The sequence below is a fragment of the Stylophora pistillata genome, chromosome 1, assembly GCF_964205215.1.
Source record: "Stylophora pistillata chromosome 1, jaStyPist1.2, whole genome shotgun sequence".
In the NCBI taxonomy this organism is placed as follows: domain Eukaryota; kingdom Metazoa; phylum Cnidaria; class Anthozoa; order Scleractinia; family Pocilloporidae; genus Stylophora; species Stylophora pistillata.
Window position 1 is genome coordinate 60,466,653 of NC_142519.1, and position 26,274 is coordinate 60,492,926.

The 26,274-nt window shown below is 37.9% G+C and overlaps 1 protein-coding gene across 4 annotated transcripts; it reads left to right on the forward strand.

The window, feature by feature from the left end:
* The first annotated feature begins 1,831 nt into the window (after positions 1-1,831).
* LOC111333545 (uncharacterized) lies at positions 1,832-26,274 on the forward strand. Of its 4 annotated transcripts, XM_088727166.1 has the most exons (30): positions 1,840-2,177; positions 3,385-3,488; positions 3,956-3,996; positions 8,323-8,411; positions 9,017-9,052; positions 9,815-10,264; positions 10,961-11,092; positions 11,470-11,700; positions 12,139-12,315; positions 13,491-13,628; positions 14,081-14,332; positions 14,665-14,811; positions 15,006-15,143; positions 15,549-15,650; positions 16,270-16,373; positions 16,908-17,093; positions 17,410-17,481; positions 17,998-18,113; positions 19,373-19,595; positions 19,947-20,015; positions 20,801-20,943; positions 21,538-21,652; positions 21,776-21,926; positions 22,385-22,511; positions 22,852-22,909; positions 22,993-23,081; positions 23,190-23,310; positions 24,015-24,056; positions 24,871-25,006; positions 25,592-26,274. In XM_088727166.1, exons 4-30 carry the CDS (start codon positions 8,348-8,350, stop codon positions 25,657-25,659), a joined length of 3,687 nt encoding a protein of 1,228 aa, XP_088583292.1. In that variant the 5' UTR covers positions 1,840-2,177; positions 3,385-3,488; positions 3,956-3,996; positions 8,323-8,347; the 3' UTR covers positions 25,660-26,274. The 4 variants fall into 4 exon arrangements, 3 of the variants coding, with proteins under 3 accessions (XP_088583292.1, XP_088583289.1, XP_088583293.1); XM_088727163.1 differs by lacking the exons at positions 3,385-3,488; positions 3,956-3,996; XM_088727167.1 differs by lacking the exons at positions 1,840-2,177; positions 3,385-3,488; positions 3,956-3,996 and adding an exon at positions 4,453-4,593.

Sequence of the window (26,274 nt, forward strand, 5' to 3'; positions counted from 1 at the left end):
GGCGCTTGTTAAGTTTTGGGAGCACTCAAGACACAAGAGTCGCATCCCTCGTGCTTTTCAAACTTCCCGCTTGCTCCATATCTTCAGGAAGCAATTTCAGTGTGCTGCTGTCAATTACCATATTTCAAGCAGTCAGTGACCATTAAGTTCTACCTTCGGTGTAGAAAACAAACACACCATTCTCGACAATGGAAAGCTGCAGCCTCATTTTTTAAAGTTAATAGAAGGAGATTACATCTTTCTTGAAATGCAAGCATGTGTGTAAGGAAATCTGAAAAAAAAAATAGAAATTACGTTTAAAATCAGGACACATTTTATTCCCAGTTATCATATATTGATTAGTTTAGTTTAGTTTATTAGCTTCGCCGACAGGTAGGGACACCGCAACAGCTTGCGCCAGTTACTGCGGGCCCAGTAAACCCACCAATCCCAGCCCAGGGGAGGACATCCATCACACAGTAATCTCGTGCGTGGGAAATTAACGTCTCCTACCCCTAACCCTGCAGGAGACGGAACCTCCATTTATTCGTCCATAACCGAGAAGACTAGAATATCTAACCATTTCTTGATGTTATAGAAAGGGAGCATATTCTTCTCAATTATTTAAGACCTTAAGTGTTGGTCCGGCCGGGGTTTGAACCCTCGACCTCCCGCACAACAGTCCAGCGCTCTATCGATGCTTATGTAAAACATATGCTTGAAATTCTCTTCATAATACTGCGGATTAAAAAGAGACTGAAAATATATTTCCAAACGTCTTCTTTCTAAGAACCGTGCCTTTTTTGTTCTGGATCACGTGACATCGAATGTGTCCCAATGGCGTCATCAACGGGCTAGCACTTACTTTCTGCAAAAACTGTTCATAGTTAGTCTAATAAGAACAAAATTAAGTCAAGTTACGCTAACTAGATTCACCCAAAGAACGGTCTTAGCTAATGCTGTTGTCACCAGAAAAAATTTTTAGGGTCAAATTTTAAACGGCTACCTGCTAAATTTTTTGGCCGCTTCACTGCTATCGTTTAACCAGATGAGAGTCAAAATTAAAAGGAACTCGTCATCGAAATATATTTACTTGCCATTGATTCGTTTGATCAATGACTAGCTAGGTGCTTGAAGTTACTTCATATCCATCCGTCAATTAATAAAAAGAATGTGGGCAGTTTCTCATCTGCGGTTAGAAATTGGGTATCAAAGATATTTACATCATTTTATTTTATTATTACAATATATTCATACTATTGCTATGTTAATTTTAATTAATTTATTGCATTCTATAATCCTCAATACGTTTTACCGTGGTTGTGAATGGCAAACTCTAAAGCTTTTGCCCTCTTCGCCACTGCACACTGTTCTCATATTTAATGTAATTTTTCCTTCTTTTTTTTTTCAGTTCATCGTGATTTTGTATTTTTCTAATCTGAATTAACTAAATACAAAATCAGAACTGAAAAAAAAGTGGCCTTAAAATATGACATGGAAAAATGACCTTAAATGGACATTAAATTTCAGAAAAGTGCGTAGAGGCCAAAGTGAAATCGATGTAACTAAAATAATTGTAAATAAATAAAATTGGAATAAAAAAGGAATTGGAAAGTAGTCCTTTCAAGTTTTCAGTCGCGTGAATTGAATTTAAATCATTTTTCGTTGATATCAGATTTTTTTTTTTATTAAACGTTTTTAATAGGGCTGGTCGTTCATAACCTTACAAAAACCTGCAACCTAGCGAACGAGCATGACGTCAATTGAACAACGGTACCATAATCTTGGAGAATGCACTGTGAGTGATGTTTAAGATATTTTCCAGATGACGTGTGAAGCAAACAGCGATCCGTGCGGATGAGTACTTCTTTTGCAAGTGGGCACACAATTGACGGCTGTAAATATCCAATGGCGAATAGATTCTCACACAAAGCATTAAATCTTGGCTGCAATCGTGCGTGAACAGACATATTGAGGTAGCAGCGGAGGTGAGAAGAAATGATCCGTAACAAAATTTACAACATCGCATCTAAATTTTTACTGTTGGGCGTCAGACTTTTCTTTTACTGTCAAACCTCAATTGTTTGGCTTTTTTTTATTCAAATGGAGTAATACTGAGATTAACCCAGATTTGAACTTTTACACTTTGTTTAAAGACGTCCACTAACAAATATTATCTGCGGTTTATCACATCAAAGGTAGGTAATTTGTTCCTAGCTACATAACAATATTTGGATTTGGTCGATGCTTGGATTTGCGCAGAGATTGATTTTTCATTGCCATTGAAAGGAATTACTTTAAAATGGTGCATGCTGGCAGTTGATCAGTGTTCACATTTATTTCTTTTTTAGTAATATCTTTTTTTATTCATTACTCCACCCTTTTCTCTTGTTAATAGTCGAAACAACGTTCTCGATCATGATTAACTCATAACCAACTATATTGTTTTCATGTCTTTCGAATGACGTCTAAAGTTGAACACAAAGCAAATTAGTCTTTGAATGACTTGAGAAATACCCGCCCAGATTTTTTAAGTTATTTTCTCGCCTAGCAACCAGGTGTCAAAACACTTCATCGGCATAACGTTTCAAAGGAATGGATGCTATGACAATAAGGAGAATTGAGAATACACCTTCGAGGCAAAGTCGCATTTCCCAACAAGTTTCTATGAAGAGAAAGCTTATTAAGAAAAAAACTGTTCCCTTCTCATTTTAGCAGATAAATATTCTAACACTTTTCGAGAAAAACTTGCAGACATAGAAGATACATTTACGATTTGCTCGACTTTTCTCAAATCCAGACCAAATTTACTCCTTGGGTATGTTCTTCCTTGAAAAGCCCTTATTTTCAAAATCGGTACACGAGGAATATCTGTCGAGGAGATACTAAAGGAATGCTTGCGCGGCTGGGAAACCCGTAATCCTTAAAGTGAACTTGTCAGCGTGAATGCAGTTTGAAAACTGTGTCGAGTGGCAAGTATTCCGAAATATTAGTTTTTAGAGCTTGGTCTCATCACCCACAAAATTATAATGGCTCTCATGAACATTTGAAAGCTCTTATGGTTTGATTAATTAACTCGCTCTTAGTGAACCAAAATGAGCACTTACGATACCTGCCAAAGTGTCTTTAAGACTCCTGATTTTTTCAAAAGAAGAATGTTTCCATCAATATACATCTCTTAACTAAATTTATTGCCTTATTAAACTACTAGTGAGGACTGGAGTAGAAATAAATTCGAGAGATAGACGATGCCAGTGATTAATGATGCCAGAAGATGTGACAATCAGTTTGCTTTGCTAACGAAAACACTATTGTCAAAAGAATTAGTAATTAGTTATCTTATAATTGCCAAGCAAGAATCGCTTTCCTTGGCAATCGCCTTTTACATACATTTCCATTTGCTAGCTCTCACGTGCATTTGTTCCCGAGTGTCAGCGATCGCAGCAGATCTCTATCGAAGTTAGCTATCATCCTGAGGGAACTCAACTAAATTGAGCATCTACTTAGAGGTAAATAATTTCAGTTGTATTTACAGATATAGGTCCAATGAAATTTAAAGCAGGTGGGAAAAAAACAAACTATTGGACGCTCCTTGATAGCTAATCAGTTCAGTCAAGCTATCCAGTCATTTAGTAATTTTGCTAATAGTTTCATTTATCTAATTTGAAGAAAAATTTTCGTCCCTTGCACATCAACTCTTTTAAAATTAAAAATAAAATGGAAAAATGGGGCAAAAATTGAATAGAAGTGTTCTATGAAGATCTCATATTTTCGTAGTGAAAATACCTCAAGTAGATTATTAGTATTCAAAACGTCTTACAATTAATTATGACTTCATAGATTAACGCTTAATTACTTTTGTGGTTATTTATCGACAACAACCGCGTTTGCTTTCAAATCACTGAACTTAATATGGAAAGGTAAGCCGGAATATAAGTTGTATTAAAGTAAGAATATATTTTTTTTCTTTTCGAAGAAAGTTCCTTTTGAGGTTATAAATGCGACAACAGGTGCAAGGTAAGTTTGTAGATGTGTATTGCTCATATGACACGGTACCATAAATCATAATATAACACGCGTTATGCTAGAATGATTATGAATGAGGATTATGTTGTGTGGTCATCTCTTACTCCAGAGCTTTCCACTATCGTTCGCTACAAAGAAATGAGCCTTATTTTTCTTTTTTTCCATAAAAGCGTTTCTACGATACATCATTATGCAAGCGCATTTATTTTGTATATTTATGATCATTCGACAATATTGAAAATCCTGAGAAAAAAAACAAAAAAAACAAAACAACAAAAATAGAAACAAAAACAGCAAAACCTTAATAGGAATGCATGTGGCATGTCCGATTGGTCTTTTCTTTTTTTTTTTTTTTTTTTTTTTTTTTCACGAAACGCTGTATGACTAATAAGTTCCCCTTATTTAGATATCAGCAGATGAACACAACATTGATTCTCATGCAAAACAGCGTGCTAGAAATCATTAAAGTCGACTTAAATTTCTCTGTTGGAACATCTCTAGCTTAGAAGCAAATATATTGAACTAAATTCAAAAAGTGTTAACCACTTCAGTTTTTCACGCTTCAAAGATGGATGGTTAATTCTGAAGGTAAGGAAAAAGCTGGTAGCTTGAAAACGAGAACTGAAACGCATACAATAAAAACGATTCGAGGCATAATTGTAAGATCTCGAGTAACATGACGAATTTAAAGCAACTTAGAGCTGAAATTTTACATCTTGGAAAAAAATATACCTGAAAGCAAATCAGGATATTGGTGGCACTTTTACTGTTAGCCTGCAGGTTTACAAAGACAGTCTTGTTTACGAGAACATATATTGGTCCCCAGGTATGAAGAATTAGCAGTACCTGCAAAGACTTGCCCTTTTTCCTGACCCAGAGAAAACTGCTGAGATTAGCTAGGGGGAAAAGTTAAACCTCTAAATCTCTTTCCCTCTCGCAAAGATTATGGGAGTTATGGAGATAAATAGCGGAGTCTCGTGTGTAAGATAAGAATGCACCAGCTGGGTCATACATCATTGAGAGATTTAAAATAACACTTAAAAGCTTATGATGATACCTTTTAGACCAACGCTACTCGAAGTTGCCCCAAAAAAGCAAAAGTCACATTCTATGATTCGGAATTTTAACAGGTCTTACCTTCTGTCTTACCGGCTGGCTAAATTTCTGCGTTTTCTCGACTAACAATTAGAAGGTTGCTGGAACGTTTTAAAAAGAATTGACTGAACTTGGTGAAACAGATGCGATGATGAATTTATGTATGCTTATCTCAGAATATTTCATACTTGTTGAGGAAAAATTTAGAAAAAATTTAGAACAAGCAAAAAACATTTAGAGCAAGGAGACGTTGGATTTGCGGTTTTGCTAAGATCCTTTTTATTTATCACTTTTTTAGTATTTAATTCTTATGACAACGTGGATTACAAGTACAAAGAAGAAAATTACACAATGAATTAACTCAACAAAAACACTGAGTAAACAGGAGACATATATAGGAGCCTTACTCTGCAATCACAAAAGGTTAGTGTACCTGGGTTTACTCTTGTCTAACCATAATATGTAAAACCCAGATAATTTAACAGGATGCTGATACTATGTTACTGAGGTATGCAGTAGAAGGCCGGAGATTAAAATTTGGGGTCGTTCAGGATCAGTCGCAAATCGGCTGTAGAGGGTTCCAAAGCGCATAAGTGTTGACATCAACAACTATTGAATAGCTTGCGAAGACACTCTTTGGAGGGGATAACATTTTACAAATGCTTTTCAAAATAAAATTTTCTTCATATGCCTTATTACATACGCTTTGACATTTTCATAGAAATTAAGAGTGAAAAGGGTACGCACTGTAAATAGATTTTCATAAAACGAGCAACTGAGTACACGTAGATAAGGGTATCATAGTTGTAGCATTCATTTATGCATTTTCAAAATTACAGAAGAGCTGATGTGGTCGTGTTATGAATAAAAATGTAAAAATGCTATCAAAAAAGTAAATTACATATTAATACTTAATAAAACTAAAACTATTTACAATGATCCAAAAGCAATTCAGATAGACATATTTTCATCCAAGTCAGAAATATATATAAATTACACGAAATGATTATTAGTTTATTTTTAAAAAAGTTTGAATTGGATATAGCTGCCTAGTTTGTATATCGGCCAAATGTTTATCGATTTGCGGTAAATTGATCGGCGACTGAGTTCCGTTTTCGAAAGCGGTAACACAAAGGTCAGTTTCCTACGTAGGTTGTATTTGCAAAGATACTTCTTCCAATGTTCTTTGATAGAGACCTGGACTGTTCTATTGGGACAGTTATGGGCCGAAATGAAAAATTGTTAACTTGTACACGTCAAACAAAGAGACCAGTTGTCACGGGCTAGCACCTTATCGGTGCCAGTCTACATTGTAAATTATCTGCACGGCACGCACGTGGATCTTTTCGAGCTTGTCAGAGAGGGTTTTCCCACAGGAACCCCACAGGATTAACGCATAGATTAACGGATAGATAAAAATAAACTTTGACAGTAGTGAGTAAAAAAAATATAAAGACCTTAAAAACTTTTAGTTTCTGAGTGCAAGACTTGATTAGTTCGGCGACGTGAATCTTCCAATTAAGTTTCTTTTCTGATTCAACACCAAGACAGCTGATAGACTTGACTTGATGAACCACATTGCCTCTTACAGCGCTCTGGGCCCAGTTGTTTAAAGGCCGATTAGCACTAACCCAGGGTTAAATTATAATCCAGGTTTCTAAATTTCTCTGATCAAAAGCCATTTTGGGATAATTTTCCTAGTTCTTTTTAGGACATTCAATCATCAAATTGTAGAGAAATGATATTAAGCTGACTTTTCTTTCAGAGCTTTCAGATCTGAAATCAAATTTCATACTAACCCTGGGTTATCTCAACACAGCTTTGAACAAACCGGCCCTGATCTATTATTGCTTTGTTGATCTATTGCTGGTTTCTTGATCTATTACTGCTTTGGTTACGATGAATATATGAAGTTCATATATTTTGAACTGCGGTTATAGATACGTATATGATACACGATCCTCGCAGTAGAGAGCGCTATTTATGCAATAGCGAAAATCAGACCTGAAAAAAAAAAATCAGGCCTGTACGGGATTCGAACTCTGACCTCTGCGATACTAGTGCAGCGCTCTACCAATTGAGCTAACAAGCTAACTGGTAGAGCAGGCTCAATTGGTAGAGCGTTGCACTAGTATCGCAGAGGTCAGTGGTTCGAATCCCGTACAGGCCTGATTTTTTTTTTCAGGTCTGATTTTCGCTATTGCATAAATAGCGCTCTCTACTGCGAGAATCGTGCATCATACTGAAGTATCTATAACCGCAGTTCAAAATATATGAACTTCATATATTCATCGTATCTGATTTATTATCACGGGTTTATTACGAATCAACTTAACGGCCTGCTCTCAGTTGGCTTGTTAGCTCAATTGGTAGAGCGCTGCACTAGTATCGCAGAGGTCAGTGGTTCGAAACCCGTACAGGCCTGATTTTTCAGGTCTGATTTTCGCTATTGCATAAATAGCGCTCTCTACTGCGAGGATCGTGCATCATATACGTATTAATGCTTTGTTGATCTATTACTGCTTTGTTGATCTATCACTGCTTTGTCGATCTATTACTGCTTTGTTGATCTATTACTGCTTTGTTGATCTATTACTGCTTTGTTGATCTATTACTGCTTTCTTGATCTATTGCTGCTTTGTTGATCTATCACTGCTTTGTTGATCTATTACTGCTTTGTTGATATATTACTGCTTTGTTGATCTATTACTGCATTGTTGATCTATTACTGCTTTGTTGATCTATTACTGCTTTGTTGATCTATTGCTGCTTTGTTGTGTTCATGACTGCGATAATCACTCTCATCTTCAATTGTCAGTTCAAAGCTTAAATATGTGATATTCATGTATTCACAGACGTTGATTCACCACATTATCTCCTTTTCTGATTGCCTACATCGAACCAATGGGACGACCACACATTAAAATCATTAAGAACACTGATCATTAAAGATCCAATGAACACTACTTTATGTTAGGAGCCCATAAGTAATGGCTCTTGTTCATGTAGTAAAACGCATTTCGAAAACTTGAGCGGACGTTATCATCAACTCGAGTTTGTTCCTCAAACAAGGTGAAAATTAATATGACATTTTCAGAGCAGTTGAACAGTTGGATTTTGTGAGCGTAATTAAACACAAGAGGTCATCTTTCGTCATCAACAGCCATTGTGAAATTTCAAAGACAAACATCCTTTACTCTTCTTATCTCTTGTTTCCTAAAGTTAAAAGACGCAATTTGGGCTTATCATGGAAGAAGAATCAAGACATCTTTTTGGAATTATCATACTGGCCATTTTCTCGAATGTAACAGGTAGGACTCAGAATTGAATCTTGAATAGTTTTGAAGAAACAATGGAAATGAAAATCGCCGTATATTTTGATTCGAAGTTTCACCAAATAATGAGCTACTCATAGATAAAATAAGACGTTAAGTCTAACGCTTAGTGATTGAATAAGAGGAACTGTTATGTTATTTATTTGACGTGGGCGATGGATTAAGGAAAATCTGGCTCCCTACGAGAGTTTGAACCTTAGACCTTAGGGGGCGAATTCACCCACCAGGTTCTGTAATGTTCAAATTTCCATAGTCTCCCTTTAGAACTTGTTGGCGACGACTGATCCCCCCTCCTCTTCCCCTGAAAACCATGTGATCCTCCACCAAAATCTTCTGAAACTCCCCTAGGCAAAAAAAGATGACTTGTCCCTTTTGGTTTTGTGATTGGATGATTTACAATTGAGCTATACATTGTACAGAGACATTGCTGGAGGGCTTTGCTTAAACTCAAATTACATGAAGAACTGCTACAACTCATGGCTGAGTAAGGGTGGTCATTTACATATAGAGTAAAGTATCATCATCCACTTTTTGATATTTGATCTATTCATTGATTGATAAGTTTTTGTTTTCATTCACAGCTCAAAATCTCTCACTTTTCCCAACCATTGGCCTTGGTAAGCCTTCAGCTAGATTTGTTTCCCTTTCATGCAATCGTAATTATACTTTAACCAAAAGAAATCTAGAATGCAGTACTTACATTACTACTTGGCGCCTACTAAACGTATCCTGTTAGTATAGGTCACCAATCGCCATTGAGTGAGATATTACACACACTTTCTTCGATCGGTCTTCATCAAACATATTTACATACTCCCGGTTAGCTCAATTAGTTAGAGTGCCGGATTGTGTTGTGCAGGAGGTCGAGGGTTCGAGCCCCGGCCGGACCAATACTCATGGTCTTAAAATAAGTGAGGAGAATTTGCTACCTTTCTATAATATCAAGAAGTGGATAGATATTCTAGTCTTCTCGGATAAGGACGAATAAACCGTGGGCCCCGTCTCCTGCAGGGTTAGGGTTAGGAGACGTTAATTTCCCACGCACGAGATTACTGTACTATGTGGTGGATGTCCTCCCCTGGGGTGGGATGGGAGGGAAGGTGAGATCGTTACATGGACTGAAGCGGCTGCCAGAGGCGCCTGATAATGCTGACGTCCGATCTCAACCTTATCATCGTAACTAGACACGTTTTTTGTTTAGAGTGCTTAAGACTTTCTTTCTTTCCCCTAAACCTATCTGTGTCGACCGATGAAAGCGCACGTATCATCTTGCCATTTTCTCCGCTTCTAATACCAATGAAATGCCCCTTGGCAGAGTAGTGAGTAGAATGCTATAACGGATGTCAATTTTTCACCTTTTTACTCATTGTTCGCGTTAGCTCAAACCTGTACGGCCTCAGACGGCACTATCTATAATGTCGGTGACGAATGGATGTCAACTCCGTTTACGTTATGCCGATGCGTCGCACCCCTTTCCATCCAGTGCATGCTGAGTTTGAGATGCGTTGATAGCCGTGGAAATGTAAGAAATCCTGGTGACCAGTGGTTGCAGAGCCCAACATTAAAGTGTGATTGCCATCAAGGAAACTTGATAGCATGCACCATCTTAGAACAGCCCATATGTATGGATGGCAACGGAAACTTTAGGAAAGACAGAGAAGTATGGACTAACGGTTCTTGCGTGCATTGCACGTGCATCCTTGGTAGAATAAACTGCACTGGTTATCATGTCAATATAAGTTATGGGTTGTACAGGGTCAACCTATATCCAACCTGTGAAGGGTGTGATCTCGTATCAAGAACGCCGGATGCCTTAAGTTCATGCGAAGGTGAGTGAAAAAAATGAGTTATTTAACCTGCCTTTGGTCAAAATGGTTTATAATTTTCATTAATCCTGCATAACAAGTGTAAGAGCTTACAATATTTTGTTCAACACCTCTAAACCTTTTCCAAAAGAATGAAAGAGTGAAGTGTTATGTGTTTCTACTTTCTCTCTTGATATGTTATTTTCCTTTCCACGTATGCATGTAAAGATTATAAAGGTAGAGTGAATCTCTTATCATATGACCATACGGTTCCGCATGTGCTATGTGAAACCATAGTGAAAGCCGACGTGCATAACAGGACGGATGACGTAAGCCGGTCCGAGTAAAGCCGTCCAGCCATACAGTAACACAACTTTTTTGTATTTTACAAGAACATGGATTGAATCCGTGGAACTCAAATTAAAACAAACCAAATGAGAAAGTGAGGAAAATGAAAGCTGTAGTTGTTGAGTAGGCTCCCTTCTTTTCATGAAAGTACGTCATATTTAGGTTAAAAATGTTTTTCATCTGGAAGTGATCACGTGATAAAGTGCTTATTGACTGAGTTTGGTCGGGCCAGGTGTGAAAACATTTGGCTCTTAGTCATGATGCAGTGACCTCGCTGCGCTCGGTCTGTACGTCATGACCACGAGCTGAACATTTTCCCTTCCGGCCCTCCCACTCAGTCGACAATTAATCATTTATTCCATCTCTGGTTAGCATATCATGTCCTCTCTGCGAAGGGAAAGCTTTTCCAGTGTGCAAGCGGTGAATCCTTTATCCAGGAAAGTCACCAGTGCAACGGGATTTATGAATGCCTGGATAAGTCAGACGAAAACGACTGCAAAAATGGTAGTTTGAGACGTTATTTATCTATTTCTAAGTATCATGTTTTTTTTGTTTTGTTTTTCCCCCTTTTTTGGTGAAGGAGATGGGCTTTTTTATACGAGCAGAGGCAATTGGGTGGCGAATGCAAAAGAGTGAGTCAAGGGAAAATGGTAGAGCTCAAAAAATGAGATTTTACACTGTTTTTCCCATGAGTGACCTTTGCATCTTCTCGCCTGAAAAATGCAATAAATAAATAAATAAATAAAAATAGCCTTGGTCTTTCTAAAAGCTATAATCATAAAGTTTCTGAGTCATTCTTATTCACTTCTATATTTTACGAAGTCAAATCTCCATGAGAGGCAAACGAAAATGTTATCTTTTGTTCTGAAATTCTCTTTCAGCTACTTGTAGAGACAACGAGGACGGTGTATATCTCATAAAAGATGAAAACGGTTGGCCAGTTTCTCAATGTATGAAATGTCACTGCAAAGGAGGTCTGCTGACGTGCAGTAGAACCTTCAGAATTAACTTCCCTGGCTATTTCATTGGTGTCTATACACAATACGAGAACTGCACTCAGCCTTCGTGCAACGTCGCCAAGTTTATAAGAGAAAATAGAGATGATTGCGAAGGTATCAGGGAATTAGCTAGCTATGTGTTGGGGCGTTGTTATATACCCAGCTCCTAATTAAACAGATTTAACTGGAGTACCAGGTCTACTCGACTTTTTGTGATTACATGTCAAAAATCTTTGCTATTCTCAACTGTCCTCGTCCTTTTTAGCAAATTAGATCACTTTGCATCGAGTGTCGAAATTAGTTCATGATAACATTGCTTTACTTCGCTACGATTTAGGAATGACTCAAATATCCAAACCTTAATGTAAAACCTATCAAATGCTATACACAGCAAACCCAATCGAGACTTGGTTACTTATATCCTCTCTGAATTTGCATTGCCTTCAATCGAAATTGTTGATGTTTGTTACAGACTATTCCATTACTTATCTTTCATAAAAATTTGGTTTTTAAATTAAAGTAACTTACCTTACTCATGCTCATTACAATTAGGAGTGGAATTTTTCCAGGATAAAGGTATTTATCTACAAGGCCAAACATGGAAATCTGACGGATGTCAGTTTTTGTTTCCCGGCGCCAACAGTGATCCACGAAACGTCTGTCCAGCTATGACCAGACCTGACTGTTATGTCTACAATGGCGCTGTTTGTTGCGCATCTGAGTGCCCAGGTAGGTACTTTAAGTGCACAACTATAAGCGAAGGGCGTTGCCGAGATACATGAAAATCGTTTCGTCGTGGGAAAAATTTTAAAATTCCAAGGGGACCCGTCATTATGTATCCCTTGGGAGGGAATCTTATGGTTTACAGGGGGAGCGGAGGAGTGAGGGAGCGGGGGAGCGGGGGAGCGGAGGAGCGGGGGGAGGTTAGTAATCGTCAACAGGGTATAAAGGGAGAACTATGGAAAATTACTGCTAAGGATATGCATAAGCATATTACAGAGCCTTATGGGGGTTTCCTAACACTATCAAATTCTCCATCCCCCCCCCCCTCCTGCTCCCTCAAGCAACGAATAATGACCAGTCACTGAAAAGAAAAACAAGCGGCACACTCTTGATAAGAGCAAGAAGCTTAGGTCCCTTCCCCCAACCCATTCCTTCCCGTCCTCTTTTGCAGGGACAAAACTTATGCTCTCCTCTTTATAAAGAGTTAATTTCAGTCGTGTTAAGCGGCGCTGTAGAGTTTTTGTGGCTCATGGATATGATACAGTCAGGCTTAATAAAATAAGTGAGAAGAATATGACTCATGACAAATCACCGGTAACATTCAAGACCTCTTCGGTGGGCCGAGCTTTAAGGTTCCAGAAGTAAAACGCCTGAATGGCATATGAATAACGTTACTTATTTCATGCTATAAATTTGATTTAAAAAAAATTATTGTTCCCATGTGAGAAAGAACATTGAGTTAGTTTTTAAAAACAAATTGCCAAAGTACTGAGGAACACATTTGGAAGAGCAACGCGAATAGTTGTTGGGACGCCTCTCTAGAACAGTCCTTGCTCTGTTCTCTAGCTCCTATCTCCCTGCGATTGTCAGTTAGTTCGGAGACAAACAATGAGAGGGGCCCGGAAGGACCTTGGAAAAAAAATCTGGCCCGAATTTTCAAGATCATCCTTTCTGACTGGTACTGAAATTTCTCATCCCTAACTTTGTCAAGCGTTGTACACACGGTTTGTGTTCGCTGGGAAACTTTTCCTTCTATATTTCAGTATTTCCAGTCTACGATTTCTATAACCTGGCTAAAAATGTATTTTTAGTTGAGAGTCAAGTGATGTTTCTATATCAAGGATAGAATCCTTCCCACTATCTGGAATGCTTTAGTGACTCTTTAATTATGCTTATTCAAGCCTTGCAGCAGGTGGCAGATCAACTGAGGGCAAACCTTACCTTGTGTCCAGGCGGCCGTCAGCTTGTGTCAGATGACTTGAAATGTAACCAGGCTGTTCACTGCATGAAGAACTCTCATTTGCAGAATTGTTCGTCAGGTAACAACTCTGACCTTTAAAGTAAACATAAGTATTTTTTAGTTACTCTCGTTGTAAAAATAAATAGCTCGAAAACATTTTACCTTCTCTGTACACTGGGCGAAAGTATTTCGACAACCGATCTTGAATAAAGTTTTTCATAATTTTTGGTGAGCTTTTTTAGTTCCAATGCACCTTTCCTTAGATTTGTGCTCGTGGAGCATAAAACGTATTCAGGATTTGATTTAATTATATTGAATGTTGACACTTTTTCAAGCTGTGGTTGTTTTGAAGGTCGTGTTTTTTTTTGTTTTTTTTTTTTAATAAAATAGCATGTGTTGTTATGCGCTTTTGAAGTAGCTAATCACAGGAACGGCGACAAGCGGTTACAAACCCTTATTCAAGACACCTTTAAAAAATTATCTTTATCTTCATCATTTCTTTATAAAAAATTTGTTAATTCTCCTTTTCAGAGGTCACTTGTCGCGATGAGGACTCCATCCAGTACTTCGAGGGTGCCACGTGGTCTGTTGGCAATTGTATTAAGTGCAGCTGCACTCACGGCAAGATTCGCTGCACAAGGAAGCTCTTACTAGTTTCATTTCTCCAGCTTGGAATGAAAAAGCCAACTGTTATCAACAACGAACCGAATTTCAGTGAAAACTGCGAACAATTTGAATGTAACGTGGCTAATTTTATGAAGAAAAACCACGGAGTTTGTAAAGGTTAGTTTGTAACTCTTGGTAATACAATTTTACCTCTTTTTTCCAGATATGTTTCTTGGAGGATACGAATGAGTTATATTGATGTGCATTTTTAAATATGCACTTTATGGATAATATCTGTTCTCACTGAAAGGGTAACGTTTCCTTTTGATAATTTTGTTATTTTGGTCACCCCTCCAGACGAGGATTGTTTTCACATTTCAGGCGAAATTTCGAATCGTTCTCCGGCTCTTCGCTATCGACATCATTATCTCTTGTTTTGATTTTGTTTTTGTTTTGATTTCTGGTTTTGTTTTTGTTGTTTTTTTAATTGTTTTCTTCGTCCCCCTCAGCATGCAGGTGGAACGGAAAATTGTATTACGATGGTGATCATTGGGCGCAAAATGGCGTTGACTTTTACTGCAGCAGCTCTATTTTGCAAGTCAGGCCTGGGTGTTACGTTTCTAACAGTAAAGCGACCTGTACTGGAGCGATACCAGGTGCGGCTCTATTCGATTCAAACTTGCTCTCAACCTTATTGCACTGAATTAGAACCTAAAGTACTAGGAAAGCGACACGACATAGATTCAGGTCTCTAACGGGGCGCCCGACTAAACATTTCCTCCATTCTCCTGTACCCTCAACTTAATGAGTGGAACCCTGATTTTTTTTTCTGTATGCCATCTGCTCACAGGGTTACGAGAGCTGTCCTTGATATCAAAAGACGACCTTTTTCTGTGCGAGAGTGGGGACGAGATACGATCCCTTGGGGACAGGTGTGATGTCTGGAAAGATTGCGCCAATCACTCAGACGAACGAAACTGCAATCAGTGTGAGTTTCTGAAAATTAACTTTGGTATATTTGTGAAATACTTCTAAATTGTTTTTGCATGGAATTTAAAGTAAAAGCAGCGAAAAACAAGGGAGACATGAAAGAAGGAATTACGTCTATGAACAACGTGACATTTTGGAAAGAGGTAGAAATTATGTAATCAAAAGAGATAAAATGACCAAAAACTCAATCGAAGAATAGATGATCGAAAAAGGCATAAAAGTAAAATAGGCGGTAGCGAAATGTGAATTAAATGGTACCGTGTCTTAAGGGATTTGATGAAAAAACGGAGTTTAAAATATTATCTTGCGTGCTAATTTTGCGAACGAAATTGTATTTAACTCCTTTGTTAATAAACAGACTGCTTCCCTTATTTTCTTAATGTTCACTACTATCTATTTTCAGACTATTGCGCTACTGAAGAATCACATGGTTTTCTTTGGGTGAGAGCTCAAGTCGGAAGTGAAACTCTTAAATCATGTGCCGTAGCAAATTCATCCTGGGCAGGTAATATCAGATTCATCTTAAAACGTTACTTATAACCAGCTCAAATAAGTTTTCCAATACTAAAGACTAAAATCGGACACCTGTGTTTACAATCAGACACTAGTGTCAAAAGCCGACGTTAGTATATAGGCGATGCGTATCTCATCGCAACCTCATTGTCTGAAGAAGACTAGCAGTATGCAGTCGAAACGTTGCGATCCACATGTATACGAAGTGACCACATCGCTAGACAAACGATTATACTTCTCTTTTTAAATATATTATTTCTTCTCTGAGGAATATCAGCAGGTCGCAATCTTAAATCCTTGAACCTGATTGGCTAATCGTATGCTCATGACTGGTCCAGTTTTATGCAGAACGCACAACGGTCCAGACTTTTATCCGGGTCATTCGTCGCAAATGAGTAAAAAGTGACACCAGCAGAAAATAATAAAAAAGTTATTGACCGGTCTAGGTTCGTCTGTAGTTGGGAAAGCTGTGCCCTAGATCAGTTGAGTACGGCCCTCTCCCTTTAGCCCCAGGCCTTACTTAAGACCTTGGGGCACAGTTCGCTACCATATGGATCTACTGCCCCGTCAATAACATATATATGTGTTCAATCTGTACTGTAATTAAATAGGGATATTCGGAAGCAAATGTATGATGCCTTATTACACTGTATGGCAACACCTGAGCACCTGTACTTGTGAAAGAAAATCCACGTTGGAGAGTTTTAGGAACAAGGTAAGTTCCATTATGCCTTCCGGATGCAAATAGGGCTAGCAGTGAAATTTCTATATCTTTTAGGTTATTTTTGATGATATCCATGCTTCTGTTTAGGGTTATTGTCCAGTTCTACTATTTATGTAAAGTCAATAGAGTGACTATCAAAGTTCTGGGCTCCAGATCGAAGGATACGAGAGTATTGCGTTTTGAGGCAAGAAAATTGATTCTATAGGTACCTCTCTCCACTCAGCAATGTGTATGGCTGCTACGTTACTGGCAGTGAAGCCTGAAAAAATGTGAGGGGAAGAGCTAACTTGACCTTCCATAAACTGATTGCAACATCCCATTCATGGGGGAGTAGCTGTACTCTGAGTCGTTTCATGAAAAAGAAATGAGATTTGTTAAGAAGCTCTGTGGAACGTGGAAAAATCGTTATGTGAACGAGATACGCCAATTCAAAGAAGATTATGTGAATTCTTCTAAATTATCTTTTTCAAATAGTCATTACCTACGAGCTCTTAGACTTACCTGTAAAATGCTTCTCCACTTTAGTTCGCAAATCGCAATGATTCAAACTTCCTCAATGTGTCAAACGATCTGGCTACCGCTGCAGAGAACGGGGAATTCACGAATATCAGGGTGTTTCATGAGCTGTTCATAGATTTGTTTTACAACGTAACACGGTCACTTACACCACTCACTGTGCAAAATGCTGGTAAAGCGCTGCAATATTGTCAGGTACGAACTTCAAGAAGATCCATTGTTAAGAGAAATACTTGTTCTCATTGGCCAGTTTAAAAGTTTAAAATCTAATAAAGCACAAAATAGGGATATATCATTGGCTATTTAAAATGTCATCAATGGGAACGTAAAAATTGAAATAAAGTTCAGATGATGCGAGAATGTGAGTAGAAACATGGCCGCCAATATGGCCACCATTGAGTTGTTTTGGTGAATGAAAAGATATTACCATCGTGATGTCATGTGAAATCATGCTTTAAATAGAATTTTGCAGAGGAGTATGAAGAAATTAATCATTTGGTCCTGTTTTCAGCATTTCATCAAAACTCTTCTATCATCTCCGATTTACGAGCGAAAAACATCATTTTGTGGACGACCGAAATTGGTAAGCAACAACTACTGTGATCTTGGTTCAAAAGAAACAATTTGAGCTTCAGAGAGGAAACTCGTGATTGAAATGAACTGTTATAATTGTTTTTGTTGTTTTCTTTTCGCAGAAAGTGGGCTGGTTCTGATTGATTCAAAGTATTTATTATTAATTAGCAGTGCGACCTGCCTATGAAATTATGATTAATAATCGAAGTGTTTTCGATTAACCATCACGAAACCACGACCAACAAAATATCTACGCTAACTCAGAATGAAGTACACTTTGGGAAAACATAAGCCAGATCTCATGCGCGGCAAACTTTAGTTTCCAGGCTACGCTGGCTTTCAGTATTACATCTAATTGGTTGAGAGGGGGGGTGCAGGAGTGTTCTTTTTTTTAAACCAATCACCAAGCGTAATGAGGTGAGATCGTTGCATGAGTGATTTTCCACAGTTGATTGATTAAAATTTTATTTTAAAGTAATAAATTCATGTTACCTGAATGTAAAAGTGTAATATTTGTTTCCCATAGGCTTCTGATCGAAACTATCATGTCGATAAGGCATTAGAGTTTCTCCGTCAGGCTCCCAATGATACCGAAGCCTACCGTTTTGGCCAGATAAGATTTTCTCCAGTCCGAGAATATACGTAAGTGACCATACCGTTTCTGATTTTAGCAGTATTGCCGGTGTTAATTGTCCCACCATCAATAAAACCATTGAACAAATAAATTCAAAAATCAAAGAGATAAAACAAGATGAATATTTAAATATTCTCGCAAAGATTCAGATCTGTGCGATGTTTTGTGCGAGAGATATTCAAAGAAAGGTTTCCTCAAATTTATAAGACTTTGTGAAGACACCATGTTGGTGTCTCTCTGAGGGACAAAAACATATGGTATCGAGTTTTGCTATAAATTAAAAAGCCTGTAATCGTCTTCTGAGTGCTCATAAACATCTAGATGGGTACTAATTCTCATGCAAGGACTGTTCAGATTGCGAAATCTCAGCAGATAAGTCACCTTTTTGACTTACGTGACAGTATGTTAATATCGTGTCACGCAAAAGCTTAGAAAGTTAACCTTGCTTTATCACAAGACAAAAGTCTTCAACTGTTCGATCAACTGACTAAACTAAAATTTCATTAGGACTGATAATTTTAATGACGTCACGTGAAAACCAAGAATACGGGACGCGTGTCACATGTGAACCTTATAATGGCTGTGCCCACCGTAGAGTCTCTGTGTCTCGGTGGTTGAGCGCAAAGGTGCAGAAACCGAAGGCCTGAGGCTCGATTTCTCGGACGCTTATCTCATTCTCGTGATCAGACGGGAAAACGTGTTTCTTTATGAAAGTATTGTTGTTTTCGAAAGGATCTTGTGTGGGCACGAGAAGTTAAATATACAAGTAGAACACCTCTATTTTCACCTTAGAGTCACCATATCGAACTTCAAAGTTAAAAATTCGAAGTGGATAATACTTATGCATTCTTCACCCCTAACAGCAGCCTTAAAATCGAACAAATAAAACTTTAAAAGTTGAGACAAAGCAGCTAAATTGTTAAACCTATGAAGCCTTTTCTATCGTGGAAGGGTGATATCACGCTAAGAGACTAACCCCCTCATATTTGCATGGTGTGTTCCTAAAGTGGTGACTCTAACCTTATCTTTAAATCATTCCCAATTATGGAAAACCTGTATTCTTGAACTTGCATCCAGTGTGATCGTTCACACCCTTAGAAATTAAAGCAACAGTGATTTACATGCGTGACAGTACACCAAGGTGACCAAACACCTTGTTACTAAAAATACCTTTAGAGGTTTACATTTTTAGGAAGACATAAATAGGGGATTTCTATCCAGTCTCTTCGTTATCGCATCTTAATCTTCTTTTCAATTAATCTTACAGTACCGAGCCGAACGTCGTGGACAACTTCAGGCCAACCGCGCCGCCATTTCACATCGTAATACAGAGGCGAGAACTATCTCTTCAGTTAAACACAGCTCAGCTGCTACCAAGAGAGGTGGCAAAACCTATCTCAGTACCTGTCGATAACGGGAACACCACGGGTAACATGTCAACGGCAAATACAACAAAAGCTAATAACGCTAGCGCTCCAGATGGAAATGTGGTAGGTCGTTGAAAAGTGTTTAACTTAACTATCGTGCACTATCAGCCCAATGGAACTTGCAAGTCTAGCCTAATTTTAGTTATTTACGATAAGAGACAGTCTCAAAAATGCTCAGATCCCTAACTTTGTAGATCTTTGCTTGGAGGAAATTGAATTTTTTTCACGATTTTCCCCTAAATTGGGGGAAAATATCTTATTGTTTGACGCCAAAATGTCCCATAAATGTATAAATCTCAATGGTTAAAAAGATGTGCTCACTTAAAAGGTAAAAATTGTATTTAATCATGATTTTCTCTTTTTCATCTTGGTCAAATATTGTGTCAATATTGTCTTTTCTTTCGTGGGACTAAGGAGCTTACAGATGAGGAAATACGCGATCTACTGCGGGCTAACAACTGCACGAACCTAAAGTTTGATGAGGTAATGTGATTTTTCTCATGTCAGCTGGTTTAAAAACCTTGTTTATATTTAACAATTGGTTCATGCGTTAGCGTGCACTATCGAGTTATGGAGCACGCGGGGAGTTTGGGGAGCACGAAAGAAGCGTAAGAGTTGCCCGAGGCGATAGCAGAGGGCAACTCTAGCTTCTTGAGTGCTCTCCAAACTTCCCACCTGCTCCATAACTCGATAGTGCACAGCTGAAAGCATGAACCAATTGTTTTAGAACATAGCCGGTGGAATTGTGCATCAAATGCGACGCGAAAAACGGACAACAATATCAGCTGAAGCGAATCGTGACGGCGCTGATGCCGAGTCTCCTTTCCCTTTGTTTTTCTCTTTTTCTGCCTCATTTAAGACCTCTAGCCCATGGGAAAAGGTCGAAACATTGTCTTCGTTTTCGGAATAGCAGGCCGAGTTTTTGTTTGTATCCATTATTGTCGCGAAATGTATTACTTTTCCCCGCACTAGCAATGGCCGCTCGCGCGAAAAAAACATTTTTCTGGCGAAGTCGGATTTGCTGACGCTATCAGCGTGCACTATCGGGATTTTGAGCACGCTTACGTATAATGAATTTGATTGCGCGACTCTGCCAGCTATGTTCTAATAGATAAGAAAGGTTGTGGCGCCATGCATAGATTTTGTTCAGAGAAAGAAGATGAGAAGTGACTAGGAAGGGACTCAGGATCTAATTCAAGTAACTCCTTGTCTTTGTAATGTGTAAAGTGAACAACTGGTAATTCTCTTACGTTCCTGTTTTATCCTAGGAGGCCGGAGCCGTCGTTTATAACAAAGACATATTGAATGAACATCAAAAGCACAAAGAAATCCAAACTAATATGGAACTAGTGCTAATGTGTATTTCTACAGCAGCAGTGTTACTGGCTCTCATATTACTGACGGCGTTAAGGTAAGTTTTTTACGAGTTCCAAGGAAAATTGTTTAAATCAGTACTCTCGTCAATAATTATACCTGGCATTTCTGCCATTTTAACCGCTTTTTAGATCAATTTTGTATCAAGTGTCGCATGTAGTTCGAGATTGCTTCAGTTTTGCTTTACTTTGCTCAATGATTGGTTCAGAAAATCGCGCCACTATTTCAACCAATTAGAGTCAAACTAAAACCAATAACGTCTGTCACCCACGCTTTTCCAGCCTCTGACACCTTACTCCTCATCAGTTTGAGTTCCCACCATCTTATGACATTTTCTATTGAGATTGTCCATGTGATTACTTTGGTTTTACATTTTACGTTTCTCAATCGGGATGCGTTCAACTAGTTACACGAACATGATCCTGCTCCTCGTCGTAAACCTAACCCTAGGTCTCAGTCCTTTCGCGGTCCTTCTTAGGGCAAGTAATATTGTATGACATGCGAAAGAACCTAGCTTGATTATCTCTTGGGATTATAGAAATGATGAAGGAGTTATATTTGGAGGAGGATATGTATTTTAAATAGACGGCATTGACACTATTTTTTCAAGTCTTGAGTTCATTTTTTTTAGGTTAAAGAGTTCAGAAAAGCTGTTCATACACAAGAGTCTCCTTTTGTCGCTGGGTCTTGGAAATCTTGTGTATATTATGGATAAGACTTTATTTGATACAAGAGAAAAACATACGGTGAGCAAATCTTCAAAGCAAAATGAAAATAACGTAGAATTTGTACTGGATGTAAGATGACTGAGAATGAAATAATAATATTTCCTACCTAACCGCGCATCTTTTAATGTTTCGTTTATTTAGGCTTTATGTACAGTGGTGACGGTCATTCAGTATTTCTTCCACACGGCAATATTTACATGGATGCTTGTGGAAGGAATAAATCTCTACATCAAGCTGGTTAAAGTATTTTCAGCGAAGAAACAATATGTGGCATACGTGGCCTTCGGATGGGGTAATTATCCATTTTATTTCCTATTTGATCCAGCGATTTTAATTGATTTAATAATTATTTCTGGCAGAGACACAGCTGCAGTAGTTCGCTCGACCCTTTTTGTTGTCAGCCTAAAAAAGACAAAAACCTAAATTACGGGGTGTGGCAGCTACATTGTATTTTCTCTTAGGAACTGAAGAATGGGATTGAGGATAGAGAAAGGCTGGCTATATAGTTATAAGTTTGCAAAAGACCAATGAAAATACTTCCCAGTCGACACCGAAATACGTTTTCATACCGTATTGAAAACTACTGTTTTCAATACGGTATGGTAGACTGTTTATGGCAGTGGTACTTCACGCTACATCTTACATCAAAAAAATAAAAAGAAAGTAACTTTTTTTCAAATAGACAGACTCAGGATAAGGCAATTTATGTAAGCTTCAATTGTTATTGCATTCTGTGTTCTCCTTTTTAAGGAATTCCTACTGTTATCACGGGGTTGGTGGCTGCTATCAGTTCGTCCACATTTGACATGGGGAAGCCTTCGTATACAGATATATCTTGTGGTGCTCTCCAACTCACCGCTAGAAATGAGCGACGCAGGTATGTTCGTTGAAAGGTTCCTTCTTTCCAACGCAAGTTCCTCTTCACAATTTGGTTTTGGTTAAACAAAAACTCTGAAACTCTTCGTTTTCTGGGTACTAAGATAGGTCTTTAAAATACCCCGAAACAGGTTGAAGGAATAGCCTACTCTTGGTTCGAGGAATTCCTCTTCACAATTTGGTTTTGGTTAAACAAAAACTCTGAAACTCTAGGGAATATTAGAAAAATATCTCATCCAACACTGCTCCTTAGATGAAGATCGCTATGTTGTGATGTAAAACGTTTTGAATTGGAAATACTTGACTGCGTCGACTGAAATAGGCAATTATCTCTCCCACAGATGTTGGATCAATGGGAGTGTATGGATTTACAAAGGACCCATATTAGGGATTCTTGTGGTATGATATATTTTAATTCTAACGATCTTTCTTTCCAGTGACTATCGAAGAAGACTATTTATTTATCTTGATTTATCTTCCAGGCAAATACTGTATTATTTGTAATTCTGCTTCGCGTCATATTTGGGAAAATATCCACTAGATACGGAGGTGATAGCATACAAGCTACAAAGTAAGGAAATTATTTGCATTCCCTATGAACTACGTTGCTCCATTTCGTAAACATTTAAATCGTAATTTTAGTGTCGATGAACTATCTTCTCCAATTGTTTCTTACCAGGAAGGGCATCAGAAGTACCGTCGCCTTGCTCCCGTTGCTCGGGGTTACCTGGCTGTTTGGTTTTTTCGTAGAGCTCCATCATGCCGTAGCATATATCTTCATTCTGTTAAACTCCTCACAGGCATGTAGATCAAGATTTAAATATAATTCAATTGATATCTAGCGTTCCCAAGGGACGGGTCATTTTTCATCGCTCAGGGAGGGGAGGGTCAGAGGATTTTGACTGCATCACGATAAGTTTACGCCATGATCCTCCTTTATGTCTCTGTAATATTCTTACGATTCCTCCCATTATTGGCAGTCAATTTTCTATATTCTCCTTCGTACTCTGTTACCGAACACTAATTGGACTGATCCTCCATCATTCCCCTAAAACTCATGTTATCATGCAAGATCCTCCACCCAACCCCCCTCCCCTCAGGCGAAAATTATGACTGGTCCTTAAAACTTTCAAAATACAGAAACAATGCGAGTAGAAACTCTCTAAATATAATCTCTTTTTTACACTTAAAATTTGGCTTTTAATTTTTTTTGCCACTGTGGCTTCTTTTCACTGACGCTGTGCCATACTAATCAAACAGATTTATTTAAACTTTACTTGCATTTTTGGTAGTAGTTACTCTTGCACTATCTCATTTTCTGAAGAGCCGGAGTGTTAGTCAAAATCACAAGGGATTTCCGTTCATACCAAACAAGGCGATACCGAGGCTTCCTGATGGTTTTAAAAATATTCGTTCTTGCCCATGCAAACATGCAACTCTTACTTGGTTAAAAAAAAAATGTGTATATGACTATTTAATTTTGAGTCTTTTGTTGTGTTTCTAGGGAATCGTGTTTCTTATCTTTCATTGTGTTCTTGACGAGGAGGTAGGAAAAGACTAAATCAAAGTTTTTCTTTTTATAATTCTCAATTAAAGGAAGATTCTTGCGATGTGCCGTAAAGATCCTAACTACTGCATGAAAAAAACGTTTACTAGTTATGAATCAGAGTAATTTCAATGTATAATTAGATTCATAACTATCTCGTTTGCATATGATGCACGATCCTCGCAGTAGATAGCGCTATTTAAGCAATAGCGAAAATCAGACCTGAAACAAATCTGGCCTGTACGGGATTCGAACCACTGACCTCTGCGATACTAGTGCAGCGCTCTACCAATTGAGCTAACAAGCCAACTGGGAGTAGGCCGTTAAGTTGATTCGTAATAAACCCGTGAAAGTGATAAATGAGATACAATGAAATATATGAAGTTCATATATTTTGTACTGCGGTATTAGATACATATGATGCACGATCCTCGCAGTAGATAGCGCTATTTAAGCAATAGCGAAAATGAGACTTGAAAAAAATTTTTTTTGATTTTTTTCAGGTCTGATTTTCGCTATTGCTTAAATAGCGCTATCTACTGCGAGGATCGTGCATCATATGTATCTAATACCGCAGTACAAAATATATGAACTTCATATATTTCATTGTATCTTATCTCGTTTGCCTTTGATAGTTCCTTTTCATATATCAAGCTTTTTCCCAAGGTCTTTCAGTGATTTACAGATCCATACATACCCACGCGCACGGGAGCCTTCGACTTTGTTCTCTAATTTTCTCTTCAGTTGGCAAAAAAGAAAGAAAAGAAAGAAAAAGAAAAAAACCAGCATTTGTTCTCTTTTTTTTTTGGTTTAGGTACAACATGCTACCCGGAAGTTATTTGGCCCGCGGTCTGTTGAGCTACCAAAGACGAGATCAACACCAGTTTCAAACCGTGATGATACACCTGAGATGGAGAGACACTCAGTGGTGAACCTCTTGCAGGAATCCAGTACGTTTGAAGTATATCGCAAAATTACTAGAGTAAATTCCATTCGTTTGCTATCCATGGCGTCCAGTTATTTATCAAGACGTCTGTTCGTTCGTTCATTCATTTATTCAATTAATCATTGGTTTATTTATCCATTCTTTCGTCCTTTCCTACCGTCATTCCCATCTTTCTGGAGCTACATCGATGTCTGCGTCTTTACCTCGATCTCTCGCTCCACTCCTATAGCCAGCCGCTCACCTATTTACCCATTCACCTTCCATTCAGTCATTTCAGACTGCATCTTTACCTCGATCTCTCGCTCCACTCCCATAGCTAGCCGCTCACCTATTTACCCATTCACCTTCCATTCAGTCATTTCAGGCGTTCATTCATCTGCTTATTAATTTACTTACTTACTCATTCATCCGATTATTCATCCATTTCTTTGTTATTTGTTCATCCACTCATTTATTCAGTTATTCATTTCATTCATTTCCGGAGGAGAAGAAGACCATAAAATCCTTTTTGTCGTAGACAAAGAAGTAAATAAGCCAGGTAATGAACCAAAGACATTGCTCAATATTTGCTCTAAAATTTCGTTTTCAGCAGGAAGAATAGATGCAGATGAAGGCAGAACGAATATGGGAAAAAAGAATAACGAAAGTGTCTTATAAATACGAATATTAAGTAAGAATAACAAATATTGGAGAGAATAGTTCAAGATAAAACTGAGATCATTTCTTCATCTTTTATAATTAAGATATCATGTAGGTTTACCCACAGTAGTATTATTCGCGTGCATCATTCTCATTTTATACCTCTTTCAATTTTGTTCGATGAGATGGAATATGGAAAGGAAGCAATTATAAATTAAACCAACAAGGTACAAGGATGGCTCAGGATGGCGACGATGAACTCGTATTGTAAATAAACTACAAAACATTTGATGAGTAAGATAGTTAAATCTCAAAAGACGTAATAATAAATCGAGAAGGAACAAATTGAAGATGGCTAGCTAACGAAGGAAAAGGTTAAAAGAGGGTCTTAAAGGGATCAACCGTTAGGTGTACAACGGCTAAGTGTAAAAATTAAAATAAATTCAACTGTTAGTCGTAAAAAAAATTAACCATAATTTAAAACGTAGCGAAAAGAACTAAACCGTTAGCTGTAAAATTGCCAACATTTAATCCGTTAGCCGTAAAGGCTATCAACCATTAAGGCTCTTATTTATTAGTTGTTGTGTTCAGATGCATGATCGTGAAATCTCCAAATTAAAAAAAATTGTGAAC